The 20102-nt window shown below is 35.7% G+C and overlaps 1 protein-coding gene across 1 annotated transcript in view; it reads right to left on the bottom strand.

The window, feature by feature from the left end:
* Positions 1 to 20102, bottom strand: part of Abca5 (ATP binding cassette subfamily A member 5) — a 73303-nt gene that overhangs the window by 28676 nt on the left and 24525 nt on the right. The window contains exons 9-20 of the mRNA XM_038327998.1: positions 17807 to 17954; positions 16755 to 16923; positions 16036 to 16094; positions 11944 to 12054; positions 10594 to 10769; positions 9906 to 10025; positions 8730 to 8868; positions 6563 to 6653; positions 6250 to 6389; positions 4747 to 4866; positions 2913 to 3114; positions 119 to 288 (exon numbers count right to left, since the gene is read on the bottom strand). Of these exons, the coding sequence (XP_038183926.1) occupies positions 119 to 288; positions 2913 to 3114; positions 4747 to 4866; positions 6250 to 6389; positions 6563 to 6653; positions 8730 to 8868; positions 9906 to 10025; positions 10594 to 10769; positions 11944 to 12054; positions 16036 to 16094; positions 16755 to 16923; positions 17807 to 17954 (1645 nt within the window). The remainder of the gene's footprint in view (positions 1 to 118; positions 289 to 2912; positions 3115 to 4746; positions 4867 to 6249; positions 6390 to 6562; positions 6654 to 8729; positions 8869 to 9905; positions 10026 to 10593; positions 10770 to 11943; positions 12055 to 16035; positions 16095 to 16754; positions 16924 to 17806; positions 17955 to 20102) is intronic.

Genomic DNA, 20102 nt, shown 5'->3' with positions numbered 1-20102 from the left:
TGAACTTCATTGGCCCTTCACCCCCAGCCCCAGTCAACACACATTCACAGACCTTCACGCCCTCCCTTCACCCCCAGCCCCAGGCAACGCACATCCACAGACCTTCATGCCCTCTCACCAGTAGAATTCTGAAGCAGCAGGCTTGTTTTATATTTATGAGGTTTATCTCCAGGTTTTAGGAAATACAAGTCTGGAACAAGTTTGATGGGAACCACAGCATTTTTAAAAGAATGATGTACCAAAAACATAAAAATCTGAACTGCAAAAAAAATTAAAAGCAGAAGCAACCTGCAAGAAAAAAATAATAACATAGCTTAAAATACATTAGCATACAAATTGATCAGAGATCTTTCTTCCTATTAGTATAAATTCAATACTCAATTACAAAAGTAAACAAAGAAGATGAACAAAAAAAAGACAAGTAAAAACTTAGTAAAAACCTGTTACCAAAGCTGATCTGATACGAATATTGGAGAAAAAGCGAAGTGAGAATATCAAAATTATAGAGTAGTAAATTTTAGGTAAAGAGAAGAAAAAGTTTTAAAAGTATATTTAGACAAGATTCCCTCTTAAATTATAGGACATATAAACATAAAACTGTTAAAGAAGTAAGTATTATTATAAATGTTTATGTTTCTATATTTCTGAAGGAACTGCTTCTTGCTCAGACTCGACTCTAGCCATTTACTTTTCATACACTGACAAAAATATTGTAAGTACAGGAAAGAAAATTAAAATACAGTGAAAAATCTGCAATTTAAAATTTTCATACTTATCACATTTCTTTTTTTCGAGACAGCGTTTCTCTGTAGTTCTAGATCCTGTCCTGGAACTAGCTCTTGCTCTTGTAGACCAGGCTGGCCTCGAACTCAGAGCTCCACCTGCCTCTGCCTCCTGAGTGCTGGGACTAAAGGCTGCGCCACCATTGCCCGGCTACTTGTCACAATTTAATCACATGAACTGCTACCGCTCCAGTGAGACACTGTCCAACTGTATTGTAAGATGCAGAGTATGCCATACACACCTGCCTACCATCGTATTGTAGAACCATGAATATAGAGTACTACAAAAGGTCATTGTAGTGCCATAGGGAAGCAGTTATTTGCCTATAAAGTATCTACATATTATATAATGTATCTCGGTTGCTGGAGTGTTTAGGCCATCACACTTAATTTAATAATTTACAACTTCCATTTAACTACTTGTATTCTTAAAAACCATTTTTGCTGGGCATGGTAATGTACTCATATAAACCCAAACCTTGGGGAGCTGAAGCAGAGGATTGAGAATTGGAGAGCAGCCTGTGTGAGAAACCCTATTTCAAAAAATAAATAAACAAAACAAAATGATTACACCATTTTAAATATTCTGAAATCAGCATCCCTCAAAACATGCTGTATTTAAATCAAAATCTGTAAATTAGTAGATGTTTTAAGAAAGAAAAAAATCATGACTGAAGAATATATGGAAACTTCAGATTAATATTAAAATTTTACATTACAAAACCAAAAAAAAATCTCCATGGTGTTCATACATGCTAACTATTCTTTGAGAGAATATAAGAAATAGTTCCTAGTATATTTGACTATATAATTTTTTTTGTCTTAAACTCAATGTTTGTGTCCCTCAAATTTACATTACGAAGCCCTAATCTTTAATCTGATGATATCTGAAGACAGGAACTCTGGAAAGTAATGCAAATTGGATAAGGCCCTTACAGTGGGATTAGCGCCCTTCTAAAAGTGACACCAGCGAGCACACATTAGCGTGCTGGTTTGCACGTTCTTTCAGAACACAGAAAGAAATCACTACCACATGCAACTAAACGGTATCGTTCTTCAAGGAAAGAAAAGAGCCTTTAACGTGCAACATTTGGGATCCCCAACTTCCAACCTCCAAAAACACCCAGCTCATGGTATTTTATTACAGCAATCTGAATTAAGTCACTTTAATTGTTTACCAGAGAATGTATTATCAAAGTGATGTTAAACTAAATAAACTAAAACATGGTGACTCAAAAAAAAAAGTTTTTTCAGGACAATTGATAAAGAAACAAATCAGATACTTGACTAACATTTGATACTAAATAAATTTGATTGAAACCTCAAATAACTCCAGAATATTTCATATATTTATGAATGTTCTTATTAAATTTTATTCCTACAATAATTTTGGCTCTAATAAGACAGATATATGATTTAATTTTCCATAAGTAATTCTCAGACTGGGGAGAAAGGGGGTACTAACTGAGAGAGAATAAAATTACGTAGAGAATTTTTTCAATCCTAGCTATTAGCTATAAAGATTTCTTTATGTTTCAGCCTTCTTCATCTGATAAAAGGGATAAAATGTATTTTTCCTGCTATTTACTAAAAACAATTATAAAAATTAATAAATGGAAAAATTATGAAAAGATATGAATGAAAAATAAAAATTTAAATATGACAATAATTCAAAAGTAAGATATAAGATAGTATTATATGTCACTTCATCATTTTAAAGATGAGACAACAAATCCCAGTTTAGAAAATAAGAATACAGAGCTTGACACAGTAGTGCACATTTTTAATCCCAGCACTTAGGAGGTAGGCAGGTAAATTTCTGTTATGTTGAGGCCAACTTGGTATACTAAGTGAGTTCCATGCTAGCCAGTGCTACATAGTGAGACTCTGGTCTCAGCTAACCAATCGACCAACCAATTAATTAATCAATCAATCAACCAATCAATATAATAAAAAATAAAGTACAACGGTCTGTGATAAAACTACTGTACCTTTGATACTGTGAAATTGTCATATTAATCTTTCAAAACTACAAAGCTGTATACATGTCATTATTTAAAACTTCAGACAGAAAATCCAATCTGCAACCTCAAAAAGACAAACTCTCAGAAGAACGATAACTGTACTTACACTGAGCGCACTGACTTGCTTTCCCGCTTCAATGTGAGGACATGAAACTTTGCTATTGTAGACACTTGCTGTTTCCAAAGGCTCATGGTGCTCACTAGAGAAGCTTTGGTTTCAGAAAGAATAAGTAAACTCTGTTCCATTTCATCGAAAGATTTTGAGTCTATTTCTTCTTCCAGTGGCTGCTGTGTAAACACACTATAATCTAATGCCAATAAAAGTAAACAAACACAGAAAGTTCAAAAATAAAAACTAAGACATGTCAACTTTACTGAATAAATCTAGAAGTGATGTGGAACAAAAATTGAACTCTTTACACCTTTTGTCAGCATCTACTAAAGCTGAGCACGTGTTAAGTTTCAAACATAAAATCCTCAGCTCCCATTGCTATTTTACACTACATAGGTCCAGCTTCGCTCTTTGCCACAGCACCCAAGATGCTCTTGGCAAGGTCACTACTATCTTCTTCACCACCAAGCGCCTCATTATCCTGTTTCCAAAAGTATTTTCTTTCCTCACTTTATCTGTATGCTATTTGACAACTAAATGTCCACTTTCTCTTTCCCCAAAGGTAGTTTTTCTAAAATTTTGCTTCTCTGTTCTTTAGTGAAAAACTCTAATCGTCAACCCTTCTCTTGCTCCCTGATGCTCACCATCGGGGGCTGCCCCTTTATACATTTCCATCCTTCCTATCCCAGTGTTCTTACCTATGTCCACAGAACAGTTGTGACTTTGAAATGTACATCTCTAGCCCTCACATCTCCACTTAGATTCAAACACATTTCCAACAGTGAAAACCACAAATGCATTTTGTCCTTATATAACCCTGTTCCTCTACTCTCAGGAAGCAGCAATCCTATACCAGGTTTTCTTTTTTAAAAAAAATTTATTTATTTATTATACATACAATATTCTGTCTGTGTGTATATCTGCAGGCCAGAAGAGGGCACCAGACCTCATTACAGATGGTTGTGAGCCACCATGTGGTTGACTGGGAATTGACCTCACGACCTTTGGAAGAGCAGGCAATGCTCTTAACCGCTGAGCCATCTCTCCAGCCCCCCATACCAAGTTTTCAAAGAAAAAACTTATGATTTCTTGATCCCTCCCTAACACTCCTTGGCAAATCATTACTTCTGAGATCAATACAACACAAATCCATTTCTTGCCACTCTAATCCAAACTAAAACAAGTTTCCTCACTCATCTTCTGATCTTTCATATCACAGCTATCATTCAAAAATTAGAAACACTTTTTCAATGCTGGACTTGAAACCCAGAATCTTCAAGATACCAGACAAGTGCTCTATAACAGAACTACCTTCCCAGCCAAGAATGTGTTCAGTAAAACACAAATAAGGAATTACTAAGTTATTCCTTTGCTCAAAACCCTTTGACATTGTACTAAAAACTTAACGTTCTTCTCAGATGTTCAGAAGCAAAACATGACCCTGCCATTGGTCTACTCTCTAACATCAATGTGTATAACTTTCCTCATGGTTCCTGCCATGGTGACCTGTGCTTTTTTACCTCAAAGACATCTAATTAATGTCTAAACACATGTGAAGTAGAAATTTTCTTTATCCGGTATATTTTGCCCTAGAATGTTTGAATGTCTGGATTTTTCTGGTAATTAACATCTCACTTCATTCTCAATTAAACATTTCAAGAATATAATATCATTTCCTTCATAATTTCTATCACAGTTAACAAATACTTAAGTTACTTATTTACTTCTGTCCTTGATTCCACAAAACAACACAAACTTCATATGCTTGCATAGTTTATTTGCTTATATAATTATTTGTCTTATCCAGTTCATTGGCTGATATTTTTACCTGCTTGGTCAATTTCTGCTTCAACTTCTAGCTTTAAGAATACATCTTCCAATGTCGTCATAGAAACACCATATGAAATAATGCCCAGATTTGAATGAATGTCTAGGGCAGAAAACAAGCCTAAAAGAAAAAAAAAAAAAACAGGTCAAATGGTATAGAGCTCTCATAAGTCATGTAGAGGGTAGGAGAGATGGCTCAATAGTTAAAAGCAAATATGCTCTTACAGAGGACCCAAGTTCAGTTTCCTGCTCCAGTGTTAGTGTAGCTCACACCTGCCTCTAACTCCAGCTCACAGGAATCTAACACCTCTGAAAAGACTCTACAGGCACGTATACTCACATGTAAATACTCCCACGCACACACATAACCTAAAATAAGATTAATAAAAATTGACCTATAATACCATTCAAAAATAATACAAATAGTCTAAAATACATTCCAAAATGGGTATAAGTCAAGCATAGTTATTCGTGTCTGTGATATCAGCACTCTAGAAACTGAGGCAAGAGGACTGTCATGAAATTAAGACCACGCAGCACTACATGGTGTTGGTGAGTTCCAAGACAGCCTGGACTACAGTGTGAAAGGAGAAAGAAGGGGTGAGAGAGGAGAGAGGAGGAAGGGAGGGGGAAGAAAGACAGAGAAAAAAAGAAAAAAGGAAGGAAGAAGAAAGAAAGAAAGAAAGAAAGAAAGAAAACTTAAAGAAAGAAAAAAATTAGAATATGATTAAATTTACTTAGCATAGTGGTACTCAAAGACTTTGGTCTCAGGATACTTTTAACATTATTATAAATCCCAAGGAATGCCAAGGAAATTTTATTTGCAGAAAAATATCAATTAGAACTTCAGCATGCTATAAATTAAAATTAATAAATATTTTATATCACTTAAATATATAAAATAATGATAATAACTCTAAACTAAAATAATTTATATTTTATTCTGAAATTAGAAATTATTTGAAAACATGTACAAAGTCTCCCTACACACTTATACACCAAAACCAAACAACAACAAAAGAACACGCACATACACTTCTTGTCCTCAGAAAGCCTACAACAAATTCTGGGTTTTTTTTGAAGCAGGGTCTGCCACTGGAGAACTGGCTGGGTTGGCCTGGGACTTGCTATGCAGACTAGACTGGCCTCACCCCTATAGCCATCCTCTGGCTGCCTCTGTCTCCCAAGTGCTATAATTACATATGGGCACCACCAGAACCAGTCTTAATTTATTTTTTTTTCTTAACAACATAAACATGATCCTCTTTGTTTGCATTAAGATATAAATTAACCAATTATAACTGCATACTATTTGTAAAAAGATGAAAACAAAAGTCAGACACATTAGTACGCAATATTTCAGGTTCAAAGATAAGATAAAGTAGAAAAACTACAAGCTCCAGCCACTTAGGAATATTATATAGAAAAATAATCAAAAAAGGCAATCAGGAAAATGCATTTCAAAAACAAAAGTACTAGTCAACCAAGACACTGAAAAACATACCTGAAAATTTGTCCATGTCTTTGAAAGGCAAACTGTACACCAGCTGCTGGTCATTCTGCTGCAGCACAGCGGCTGCAGGAATGTGCTGCCTCACCAGCGAGGACAGCGACTCTGTGGCACAGTATCTGTCAATGTGCATGCTAGAGAAAGCCAAATTCATCATCTTAGGATTGCTCCACAAACAACAAAATTCTGAACGCTTTAAATTATATCACTAAGCACATTTAAGATACAATAATAGCAAGCCTTAAAAATACTAACAGTGGGTCAAGCAAAAACACAAAGAGATAAAGTCACAGAAGAAAGGTGTTACCTCAGGCGGTAGCCGATTCCCCATTTACTTTTTAGGAAAATTGAAGAACCAACACATTTCAGCATTCCTTGTGATATGACAGCTTTCCTATCTACAAAGTGGAATTCACATTTCAATTGCTATATTAACTATGGCATACATCCAAGTATTATATCATCACATTAAATCATCACAACAACCTTATGAGACAGACACTAGAAAATCATCACCTATTTTTTCAGATAAAAATATTGAGAGAAGAAAAATATACACTGTTTAGACATGATTCACGGAGCTACTAACATAATGAAGCCAGGAACTGTACTCAGGCAGCCTGACTCCAGAGTGCATACTCCACACAGCTCAGAATCTTCCTAAAAAAAAGTTATAATACAGGAGTTTTCATGATTCCTGTATAACCAGATGTACAAAAAAGGAAACATAAAAACAAAAATAAAAAGGTTAGTTCACTGGATTCTTTTTGGTTGAGATACTGCAGAGATGAATGAGCTTACCCATCCACTGCACTACACTACGGTACAAAAGTTCCAACTCTCACACCTCTCTTCTAGGTGTCAGAAACCAATTCCAGCTAAAACCTGGATTGTATGTGTGCATATAGAAAACTGCACATAAATGGTTCACATGCCAGGGAAACCTGTCTTAGAACAACCTGCTTACAAAGCTGGCCCTTAACTAGTATCTGGGGATATGGATAGAGAAAGATTCCTATTAGTGTCAAAAACTTAACCATAAATAAAGGACATCAAGCCTGTAATTCGTGATCCTAGAGAAGGTAATAAGAAGGTGAACCCAAAGAAAAACATATAGTTATCCTCCTGGATATTGGAAGTAGACTTGATTGCCGGGCAAAAATTGGGAACTTGGGGGTGGGGTGGGATGGCGGCAAGGGGAGATGGGGAGAGAAAAGTGTGAAGGGGAGGATGGGAAGAGCTTGGGGGAATGGGATGGTTAGGATATAGGAAGGGTGGATATGGGAGCAGGGAAGCATATATCTTAATTAAGGGAGCCATTTTAGGGTTGTCAAGAGACTTGACTCTAGAGGGGTTCCCAGGTATCCAGGGAGATGCCCCCAGCTACTTCCTTGGGCAGCTGAGGAGACGGAGCCGGAAAAGGCCAGATCCTATAGTCATACTGATGAATATCTTCCATATCACCATAGAACCTTCATCTGGCGATGGATGGAGATAGAGACAGAGCCCCACATTGGAGCACAGGACTGAGCTCCCAAGCTCCCAAATGAGGAGCTGAAGGAAGGAGAACGTGAGCAAGAAAGTCAGGACCGTGAGGGGTGCGTCCACCCACTGAGACGGTGGGACAGAACTAACTGGAGATCACCAAGACCAGTTGGAATGGGACTGATGGAACATACGATCAAACTGGACTCTCTGAATGTGGCTGACGGTGGAGGCTGACTGAGAAGCCAAGGACAATGGCGATGGGCTTTGATTCTACGGCGTGGACGGGCTCTGTGTGAGCCTTGTCAGTTTGGTTGCTCACCTTCCTGGACCTGGGGGGAGTTGGGAGGACCTTGGACTTAACATAGTGTAGGGAACCCTGATGGCTCTTTGGCCTGGAGAGGGAGGGACTAGGGGTGTGGGTGGAGGGGAGAGGAGGGAAGGGGGAGAAGGGGAGGAGATGGAAATTTTTAATAAAAAAATGAGAAAGAAAAAATATATAGTTTATGCCGAATGCTTTCTTTCTTTTAGGGTATCTAGAATGTTCTGTGTTAGGAAGAGTAGCTCTACGACCATGGACACTGAGTCTCTAAGAAACTAGAAGACACTATTTCATAAATATGGTTACAAGAAAAGCATGGAGAAATTAAGAGACTCTGGGGACCTGTGCCTGGCTTCCTCCAGACTGTGCCTCACGTGACTCAGCAATTTGCTAAGTTTGCTTCACAGCCTTTTGCTATAATAAATTAATTATATAATGAGTATGAAAAATATGGAAACTCTTATATGAGTTCTTTTGTGAACTCAATGAAACTGAGGATGATTTGGGAAACACTGAACATAGAAATATATAATTTTTAAATTAAAAAAAAATCTTTTCTGTTTATCATGTACACTACTAGGTAAACATTTATTCCTTGGGATTTAGCATTTCCATGTTTACCTCCCTTCGGGCTTGTGACCTTATCTTTTAAAAGCAAAATTCTCACCAGCAAGAATGTCAGCTTCATCCATAAAATGAGTACTGAACACTGTCACCCTGTTAGCCTTCCTGTGTTTAAGGAGATTCCAGACAATGTGGCGAGAGCAGGGGTCCATCCCTGCTGTTGGTTCGTCTAGCAATAGTATCTGAGTGAACACAGATATGAAAAAAGAAAGAAAACAAATAAAACTTAGGTGGGTACTGGACATTTTCTCTATTTCAAGTTAATATTCTCACCCATAACTGTTTTTTACAGTTACATAAAGCTTGTATAAATGTTTAAAATTGTAAGTGAATCATTTCCTTGGTTACTTATATGTAAGACACTGATATGACAATTGTACAAAGTGGCAAATATTAAGTGTATTGCTATATGTAATTGAATATGCATATATAGAAATTGATTATTTAGAGAATGTTCTATATCATTTTAAAGAAAGCATTTTGGGGGGATGACACTTTTTCTTTCTATTTTATGAGGGGAACTTTTTAATAAAATAGACTCTTACTATGCAACCTAGACTGGCCTTGAACTCGTGATCTTTCTCACTCAGCCTCTTGAGTGCTGGATTACAGGTATGTGCCACCTAGTCTGGCTTCAAGTTGTTTTTAATTTAAAAACCATGATAGTGGATGCTAGAACAAAGCCCAGATAATAAAAATTCAGAATCCATCCTGATCCCATGCTATATTAAAAAGGAGTCACAAAGGAAGAAGGAGGTTTCCATAGGCTCTCTGCTGTAAGCACACACATGAGCTTTTTAACTATGTGCAAGGCAAAGTTGCTTCTCTGTTTCTACAAACTAGAGAACAGCATAAAATAAACACATGTAAAATCAGTGCACCCGGGTAGTGGCTAACTTAATTATCCCTTTAATTTTTTCTTGTTTTAATTTTGTAAAAATTATATTTATTATTTTATACATATGAGTATTTTGCATGCATGTACATGTGTGTACTGCATGTATGCCTGGTACCTCAGAAGCCAGAAAAGTGTATCAGATCCCCCTGGAACTGGAGAGAGAAACAGCTAAGTGGCTATGTGGATGCTGGGAATAGATTCAACACAGGTCCCCTGGAAAAGCAGCCAGTGCTCTTAACCAGTGAGCCTAAGCCCCATTACCTTCTTTCCTACATAATATACTTTAAAATGATCTCACCAGTGAAATTAATATTGTATTACCTTTGGATTCCCAAGAACGGCAATTCCTAAAGATAGCTTTCTTTTTTGGCCACCACTTAGTTTTTTTGCCTGGTTATCTTTGATGGCTTGCATATCCAAATCCAGTAAAACCTTTTGCACCTGTAAAAGTAAAGTGTGAACAATGTTATTTTAATGATAGTATCATTTCAATAACCATCAAATTTTTTATGTATCTTAAGTCTTTCAGTAGTGTTTTAAGCATCATTAAAGCAGTATAATTTTAAAATTAACTTTAATATCAACTTTAAAATGATAGGATGTGCTTAACTTTTACAAATATCATACATAATTTTGAAAATAATAGTAACAAGGTTCTTAGTGGAAGTCTGTTTAAATTTTGTACCTTGCTCGATAATAGAGAAGGAAAAGGATGAGTCTGAAAGTTCTGTGTGTACAGAGGCCAGGGAGAGTGATGTGCAGAAGAAGACGGGAGAGGGCAGAGCAGATGGGGAAAGGGAGAGGAAAGTAAGTGCCCTCTGGATGAAAAATGGATTATTCACATGTGTTAAGATATGGACTCCAAAGGCATCTAATTCTTCACATTTTCTACTTACTGGCCCAGATAGGTTTTATGTGTTTAGATTTTCAAGCATATTTATTGTACAATTATTACAAAGAATATTAATTTATAGGAAATACAGTGATGGTTTATATATGGATAACATACTTCTTGAATTATATTGTTGGCTGGGATTCCTTTGATTGAAGCCAAAATTGATAAATTTTCTTCTACTGTCAAAACATCAAAGTTTATATCTAACTGTGGACAAATGCCAATCATTTTTCTTGCTTCAAACATTTCATCTATTTCAGAGACTCTGTGTCCATATATAGAAGCAAACCCTAAAAGCAAAATATTTATATTTACATTAAAGACATTGAGTGTTAAAAATGCATGTTTTGATGTACCTAATAACTTAGTTTGCTACGACGTATATGCAAAGCCATAATTAATATAAATTTGGAAGATACCACATATTCTTATTTACATAGTATTGGTGTTAAGTTTTCACTTGTATTTCAAATTCATTTTCCTTCTTTCCAGGCCATATTACACAGCAGGAAGAACAGCAAACTACAAGCTTAACAGGAAACATCTACACTGACTCTGTTTATGATGGCTCAGCAAAGATTTCTTTCACCTCCAGATACTATGAGATAATAAAATAAGATCTGCAAACTTTACACAAGCTGATTGTATGGTCTTGAACATAATAATGTCTTGAATTCCAGCTTTCTTATTATCTCAGCTGAATGTAATATGTTCTACGTAACAAAACGTTAAATCATGTGAAAATGTGTGGAGAACGCTAAAAAAAAAAGTCATATGTCTAAAGTGTAAGACATTAGAACTAATGTCTGAGAACATTTCAAAAAAAAAGTCACACTAATTTTGAAGGTCAAGTCTCTTTTACAAAGCTGAAATGCAGATTCAATACAATCTGGCCCCTTTATGATAAAATTTATTTCACTGATATACTATTTGGTAATTGCAGAAACATGAGGATTCCGCAGAGTTTACACCTATGAAATAGCCCCAGATTTAGATTTAGTACCTTGAGGTACTGCTCCTAAAGTTTTTATTTTAGTAGATAGTGTTGCTATTTATCATTCTTTCCTTCAGATGCATATTGAGATACTTGTGTTTTTTATAATGGCAATTTAGTTTCCAATTAGGTTACTTACTGATTTGTTTTTCTGTGAAGATAAGGACTAAACATATGTACACATATAAATATGTGATGGAAAAGGTATATAAAATAAATAATAAAGTAAATAAAAATAAATGGTTAAAATTTTATTTTTTACTTTATTAAATATGGGCCAAATTTTTTATTTAAGAAGTGAGTGTACATAATAAAGAAAAAATTTCTTCATCAACATTGAAACAGCTATCCCCAATCACTCATCCAAATCATCTAGCACACGTGTAGAGGACAAATAATCACTACAAACTGTGACTCCTTCGTTAATAGCACTTAAAAAGAGTTTTTTTTTTAAGTGAGAAAACTCTTACCATCAGAAGGCGGGCACAATCCACAAAGAATATTCATCAATGTACTTTTTCCTGTTCCACTATGACCCAGTAATGCAGTAATTTGACCTTCATATATGTCAAATGACAAATCTAGTTCAGGGGGAAAAAGAAGGCTCAGATGTGGTTTTTATTTTGTTCAGCTGTATGAGGCAATTCATAATTCCAAGCAATCTTAAGGAAGACAAGTTTCAATACATAAAGTTAACAAAATAGTTTAAGCAGGCTAAAAAGACTCAACATAGTCACTGGTATGAAGGGCAGGAAATGTAAATAAACTGTTACTGATTTGTTCCAACACTAAGATTTAAGATATACACAAAATATTTGAAGGTTTTCTGAATACTGACTTTTAAAATTTGTCAATAAAATGAAAACAAAAATTTATCTCACAAAGGAATCTGAAGATAAATTAAATATGGGGGAAACAAAAAAGAACATAACAAGAAATTGGTATCAGAAACACAGGAATGGCTAAGAGAATACTTAAAAGGTTCAATTTGTCAATTTTTTAATTTTCATTTTATGTGCAAAGGTGCTCTGCCTGCATGTATGTCAGATCCCTTGGAAGCGTAATTACAGACAACTGTGAACTGCCATGTAGATGCTGGGAATTGAACCTAGGTCCTCTGGAAACAAAGCCAGTGTTCCTAAACTACTAAGCCATCTATCTCTCCAGCCCCTAAGGGTTCAATTCAATGATCTATGTATAACTAGATGGATATATAAACAATAGAAGGAGGACAGAGATGAACAACTAAAATGACAGAGCAGGAATGGGCTGTCAAGAAACAACCCTAAGGCTGAAGAATGCTCCTGGGGTCCTGGTAGGAAGCCTCACTGTTCACTCAACTATGTACGGCTGACTAACTGCTTAGAACTTCATGATCCAGAGAAGCTGAAATATTACAGGTCCAGAGCCCAATTATAATGTATCGTGGGCCGCCATGAGCCCCTGGAATAGCCATTCCTTTCCCACTTCTGTGTTTAACCTAACATTCCTGTGACTGGCAGGTAAAACCCTTTGATATGTATTAACAGACCACTAGTTTCTACCAAGCAACAAGCTAAGAGTACATCAGACAGCAGCTGCGGCCTACAGCAGCTCACCACCCTGCTTTATATTTGAAAGTCCCTTCACTGTTGAGTTTCTGTGTTTTGTTACTACTCTAAAACATGAAATTTGAGGTAATCTAAATCTGTGTTCCTGGGCCATAATCACTCATATTTGGCTCCGAATAAACTCTCCTAGTCCTTTGAGTGAGAGCTGTGTTTCTGCATCCACAGCTAAAATACAAAAGAGGAGGGGGAGGGGAGTCTCATATTCCAAGTCAGTAAGTAACCCAGGTTAGTGATGGAAGTAAGGGAGGCAGAGGGAGGAGGAATCACGGATTCAAGACTATGCTAGGCTATATAGCAAAACTTTGTTTCTTAAAAAGCAAACAAATTAATACTGTAGGATCTTAAAAGTATAATATAGAAAATGATTCAGTAAGAAACTTCTAACAAGATCATGAATATATTTACCTCAGATAAGCTCTAATATACCAATATTCTGTGCACACATAATGTACACAAAAACCTATGTTAACTAAAACAGTTCAATAAAATATACATTTCCTATATTCTCATTAATATACATCATGAGTATTTGCAATTTTAATAATCTCATGGTGATTTTAATTTGTATTGCCTTAATGAGTAATAACATTTAATATAATTTCATGTGCTGATATGCTATCCATTTTTCTTCACTGGTAAAATATGTTTAAATACTTTGTCCATTTAATATATGATCTCTTTAGCATCAGGTAGCTGTCAACTTGACACAGTCCCAAGTTTTTGAGGGAGTTTCAATTGGCAGATTACTTCCCTCAGATTGGCCTGTGGGCATGTCTGTGGGACCTGTTCTTGTTGGCTGGTATGGGAGGGCACACACACCACCACCAGAGGTGGGCAGTGCCACCTCTGGGCAGATAGTCCTGGTTCAGATAAAAAAGCTGAGCCAGCGAAAACAAGCCTGCATGCAGTGTTGCTCCATGGTTTCGGCTTCGGTTCCTGGCTGTATTCCTGCCCTGACTTCCTTCAGTGATGGACTGAAGTGTAAGATGAGAAAACCTTTCTTACCCAAGTTACTTTTGCTCATTGTGTTTATTACAGCAACAACTCTGGAAGCAGAACACAAAGGCTATTGTTTTCTTATTTTTGAATTCTGAAGCACTCTTCAATATTCTAGATACAGTGCTTTGTTGGACATAGGATTTACAAACCTTTCTTCCAGTCTATTTCTTTTTTCATTTCCTTAGCAGTATCTTACAAGGAGCATAAGACTTTAATTTTCAATCTGTTACAGTTTGTGCTTTTGGAGCCATACATATAAGACTTTTGTTTAACCAAGACTCAAAATAGTTCTCCTAGCTTTTATTTTATTTTAACCTTTATTGTCATAAGTTCTGTATTTGGTTGTATGACCCATTTATTTTCCACTAGGTTTTATATGTAGTGCTCCACATGGATCACAGTTCATATTTTTCTAATTTTGTTTTAAACTTTATTGAAATTTTAATTGTGCATAAAATATAAGTAATATTTCTATATTCTCTGTTTCACTGATCTTTCTATTTCTTTTATGTCAAAAAAAGTCTTGATGACTGTAACCTTGAAACAAGTTAATACTAAACTCCAAATTTACTGTTGTGGTTATTCACATCTGTTTAGGGAAATCTAAGTCATTTAATTTATATATAATTTTAGAATCGATTTTTCTCAAAATGAACAAAAGAAGTCTAATATAACTTTGACTGAGTGTGAATCTATAAGATATGGAAAAAATTCACATCTACACATTCATTCTTCCAATCCTTAAACAGGGTATTTTAACCTGTCCTTAAGCTTTTGTCAGAAATGTTCTGTACTTCTTAAGATACAAGTCTTCTACATTTTTGTCAATTTATCTATGAACTGCATTGTATTTTTGGTGCTATAGTGAATAGTGATCTTTATTTTAACTTTAACTTATTTTTTTTTTTTGGTTCTTTTTTTCGAGACAGGGTTTCCCTGTAGTTTCTAGAGCCTGTCCTGGAACTAGTTCTTGTAGACCAGGCTGGCCTCGAACTCAACTTTTACTTATTTTAAGTTGGAATGCAGATATGCAATTGATTTTTATATATACTTATCTTACATCCTGTCACTTTTCTGAACACATGTTTAGTTTTACTGTATTTATTACAGAGATTGATCATTTCATCTGCAAATATGTTGATTTCACTGGTTCCTTTATAACCTGGGTATCAGTCATTTCCTTCTCTTGCTTTTTGGCACTAGCAATAACTTCCAGTTGACTAACTCACATTGGAGGCTGTAGCTAACCTTTAATGTTAAGTAAAAGAATTAAAGAATCATTTATCATTAACAGTACTGCAGCCACAAATGACAGACTCATATTTGGGACCTAATTTAAGAATTTGCTTATGCTCATCAAAATACACTGTTTAGAACCAAAAGGCATGCTTCAGATTAGAATAGGATATTTGAATACCTTTATCTAACAAAGGTCATGAACCTAAAATACTAAAAAATAAAAACTTTAAATAGGTACATTAGAAAAAAGAATGTTCAAATGCCCAATGAAAGAATGATCAGGAGCATTTGGGACAAAGTAAAATAAAGCCAAACTAAAATACCATTGTACCCTACCGGAGTAAAGTCACATAGATTAGAAATGGCAGGGTATGTGTATTTTACTGATCCGATACTAACACATATACATGTACCCCAATTATTAAGACAGTTCATCACAACAAAAAGAATCTGAAAAAGAGATAACTAATATGCATCCCTGTGCACAATAGTAAAGTGTAAAAGAACAGAACGTAAGTTGGTTCAAACCACTGGGTATTTTCATGTTAACAGATACCACTTTCTGGCTTTATCAGCTTCCATGTTGTTAAGTTTTATTATCAACATTAGTTACATAAAGTATCTACAATGGCAAGACAGAAAATCACGACGGTAGGTTTAAACTTCTCCAGTGTATTATGATGCTATGGACTAGATTCTCGGCAGGCTACTTACTTCTCAAAGCTTCCACGTTTTCATTTTTTTTTCTATAGGCCTTCTGAATACCACTTATTCTGAAAAACACAGATTTATATTAAATGTATACACAAAATTTATGGTTACACATGCTTACACGTATATTTTTTATCCAAGCTGCCTTAATTGCTGTACCTATTAAATTTTGAACTAGATTTGCATCTCTAGCACTATAAGACACTCTCCACACTATTAAAACAGTGTTACTTGGGTAACAGATATTCAAATCTGGGGGGAAATGGATGGGTGAAACCAGAAGGATATTTTGTAATCACACATGTTTAAAACATGAATAAATTTGCATTCTCGTACAAAAAACAGAGGAAAGAAAAGGCTGAAATATTTAATTGGAAAAAAATAACAAACCACTTTCCTACTAAAACAAAAGCCACAGAAACCTGACATTAAGGACCTTTTCCTAAGAAGCCGTGACTGCACTGCTCTCTGTTTTATGTGTCACTCGCTCATTCTCATGCTAAGACAGCTTCTAGGGGAGCACTTGCTTCGAGGAATTTACAGATTATTTTCATCTTTCATTAATTAAAAGCTTTTTATATTAATAAAGGGGATAGAAACTAGGTGTCATTTCATGTCAGCATTCTCAAACTGCCTACAAATTTTATGATAGCATATTATAGAATTTAAAAGTCACAATTTCCATCAACCATTCTACCTACACTTCCAAAAATGAATCATACCTTATAGCTTCTTTTCCTATGAATTCTGAAGAAACAGGCTCGACAATTTCACTAAGACTAATATTCCCATTAATGTTGCCCTCTGATAGCTCCTTATAATTTCTTTTGGTTTTTGACCAATATGATGGTTTTAGAAAGTATAAAGATGATCTCCTTAAGCCAAATTCCCCTAAAAATAGAAATTAAAAAGAGTTATAGGAAATTATTTCTGAAGGCATTTTTAAAACCATATTAAATAACCTTATTTTACTTCATTTTAATTTTAAAAGTCATATTAGATGGGTGTGGTAGCACACACACTGAATACTAACATTTAGGAAACAGGCAGACAAATTCTGAGTTTAAAACCAGCAGAAACTACACAGCAAGTTCCAGATCAGAAAAGGTTCAAGAGTAAAGCCTTGTCTCAAAAAAAATAGTAATGATTAATTAAATAACATCATATTAAGTAGTACTGACTATATTGGACAGACCTTGAATACAGAAAGATGTAATGAGGAAATCAAGAAAGAACACATGGTAAAGATGAAGGGTGACATGGTAAGCCTGGAAATCATATACAAACACACTACAGGAGCTCAGCAGGCTGTATTTACATACTCACGCATTCAGACAGATATTTAGACAGACAGACAGAAAGACAGAGGTAACTATAACAGAAAAGGGGGGCCATGAATGGGCGATGAAAAGAGCTGAAGGAAGTAAAGTGAAAGGGACATAGTGCAATTGCATTTTAATTTTAAGAAGGCAAAGGAAAGTGTGTGGATTTACAAGACTGCTTCACAGGTTTGGATCTTAGAGGGTAAAATAAAATAGTTTAAGATTATAAAGGACTGAGTTGTGAAGTTTCTCTCTTATTATATAATCTTATGTCCACTAGTGGCTGGTGAATAGACAACATAATATATATTGTGAATATATGCATATATATTACTTAAAAGCAAAGTAAATCATCAACGACTTAAAATACTCTGACTAGGAGAGAAAAAAAGTTAAACTGATTCTATAAGAGCAGTATTACCTTAGAATCTCCACAGTAACCAACCACATACCTGGAATGACTTGATCAAGATACACAGCCAGGAGGACATAGAATACACTGTCAAGAGCAAGCATGATAATAGTAATGATTAGAGGATAGGGGCCTTCAGTCAGATTAGAAAATAAGGCCCCTTCATTGAAATCTTCTAGATGCATGACCTGAAAACAAAACACCAGCTTTACTCCATGGAAATGATTCGAACAAAGCTGACACTGCTAAGCACAACTCTACATCCAGAGTGACATTAGGAGAACTATTTGAAAAATAATTAGTAACATGCTCTCATAAGGGAAACAATTTTTTAATATTTTTTAAAGGTTATCTAAATAATTCATTTAATCATGGTTTCTATTGTATGGGAAGTTTTGCATGTTTGTTTTGTTTTTTGAGAAAGAGTCTCTGTATATACCAGGCTGGCCTTGAACTCACAGATATCTGCTTGCTTCTGCCTCCTGATTATAGGATTTAAAGGCATGCTGAGAGTAAAGGAATGTACCATTATATCGACCTTTTCCTTTTTCCCAGTCTGTGCTTCTTAAGTTTGTGTGCAACAGTATGGTCTCAAAGTGTATAACAATGATGCTTGAGTTCCAAGTAATTAAATCAAGTAATTAATATATTTATAAATAATCTACTGTAATGTTACCTCATAAAACACCTATAAAACATCAAATATAAACCACATATAATAATTGAGTTTATGTTCTACTCTATAAATAGGTCCTTATGAGACTTTTTTCATTTGATTCTAACTATACATGTAAGACAAATTAAAAAAAACAAATTTATAATATGAATAGTCTTAATTTTAAATTTTGGTTTTTTATTTTATGTATACAGGTGTTTTGTCTGCATATATGTCTGGGTACCATGTGTGTGCCTGGTGCCCATGGAAGAAAAAGGAGCATCAGATCCCTATAACTAGAATTAAAACCACTTGAAAGCCACCATGTGGGTACTAGCAAATGGACTTTAAACCTCTGGAAAAGTAACTAATTCTCTTAACCACTAAGACATTTCTCCTGCAATCATACTACAAAAGCATTTTTTCAACTATGTTCATAGCAGCATTATTTGTAATAGCCAGAACCTGGAAACAACCTAGATGCCCCTCAACTGAAGAATGGATAAAGAATGTGGCACATTTACACATTAGAGTACTACTCAGCGGTAAAAAACAATGACATCTTGAATTTTGCATGCAAATGGATGGAATTAGAAAACACTATCCTGAGTGAGGTAACACAGACCCAGAAAGATGAATATGGTATGTAGTCAATCATAAGTGGATACTAACTATAAACAAAGGACATTGAGCCTATAGTTCATGATCCTACAAAAGCTAAGTAATAACCCAAAGAAAAACATATATAGATCCCACCTGGAAATTGGAAACAAAGAAGATCGCCTGATAAAAATGGGAGCAGGGGGTAGGGGGAAAAAGGAGGGTAAAAGGGGAGGATTGAGGAGAACCTGAGGGAATGGGATAGTCGAGATGGACAAAGGAGAGCAATGAAAGAGGTATCTTGATTGAGGGAGCCATTATAGGGTTAGCAGAAACCTGGCTCTAGAGAATCCACAAGGATGACCCCAGCTAAGACCCTAAGCAATAGAGGAGATGGGGCCCGATCTTGACTTGCCCTGTAGTCAGACTGATGAATATCTTAAATATTATCAGCAACTGATGGAAGCAGAGGCAGAGACCCACATCGGAGCACTGAACTGAGCTCCCAAAGTCCAGTGGAAGAGTGGAAGGAGTGAGAACATGAGCAAAGAGGTCAAGACCATGATGCGTTCACCCACTGAAACAGTTTACCTGAGCTAATAGGAGCCCACAAACTCCAGCCGGAATGGGAAGGAACAAGCATAGTATCAAACTAGTCCCTCTGAATGTGGTTGACAGTTGCATTGCTGGGGCAGACTGAGGGGCCACTGGCAGTGGCACCAGGATTTATCCCTGCTGCATGTACTGGCTTCTGGGGATCCTATTCTCTATGGGTGAATACCTTGCTCAGCCTAGATATAGTAGGGAGGGCCTTGGACCTTCCACAAAGCAATGTGCCTTACCCTCTCTGAGGATTAGATGAGGATGAGGTGGGAGGATGTGGGAGGGAATGGGAAGAGGGGAGGGAGTGGGAACTTGGATTGGTATTCTTTTTAATCTAATAATAAAAAAGACATTTCTCCTGCCTGAATTCTAAATATTATTTAGATGAATGACTAGTCCAGGGTTCCTAAACTAATGAAACCTATTACACACACCTAAAGTATTTTATTAGTTTACTCATGAAACTTTGCTCTGTGTC

Source organism: Arvicola amphibius, chromosome 4 (assembly GCF_903992535.2).
Source record: "Arvicola amphibius chromosome 4, mArvAmp1.2, whole genome shotgun sequence".
NCBI classification, from domain to species: domain Eukaryota; kingdom Metazoa; phylum Chordata; class Mammalia; order Rodentia; family Cricetidae; genus Arvicola; species Arvicola amphibius.
This window is presented reverse-complemented; position numbering and strand designations above follow the sequence as displayed.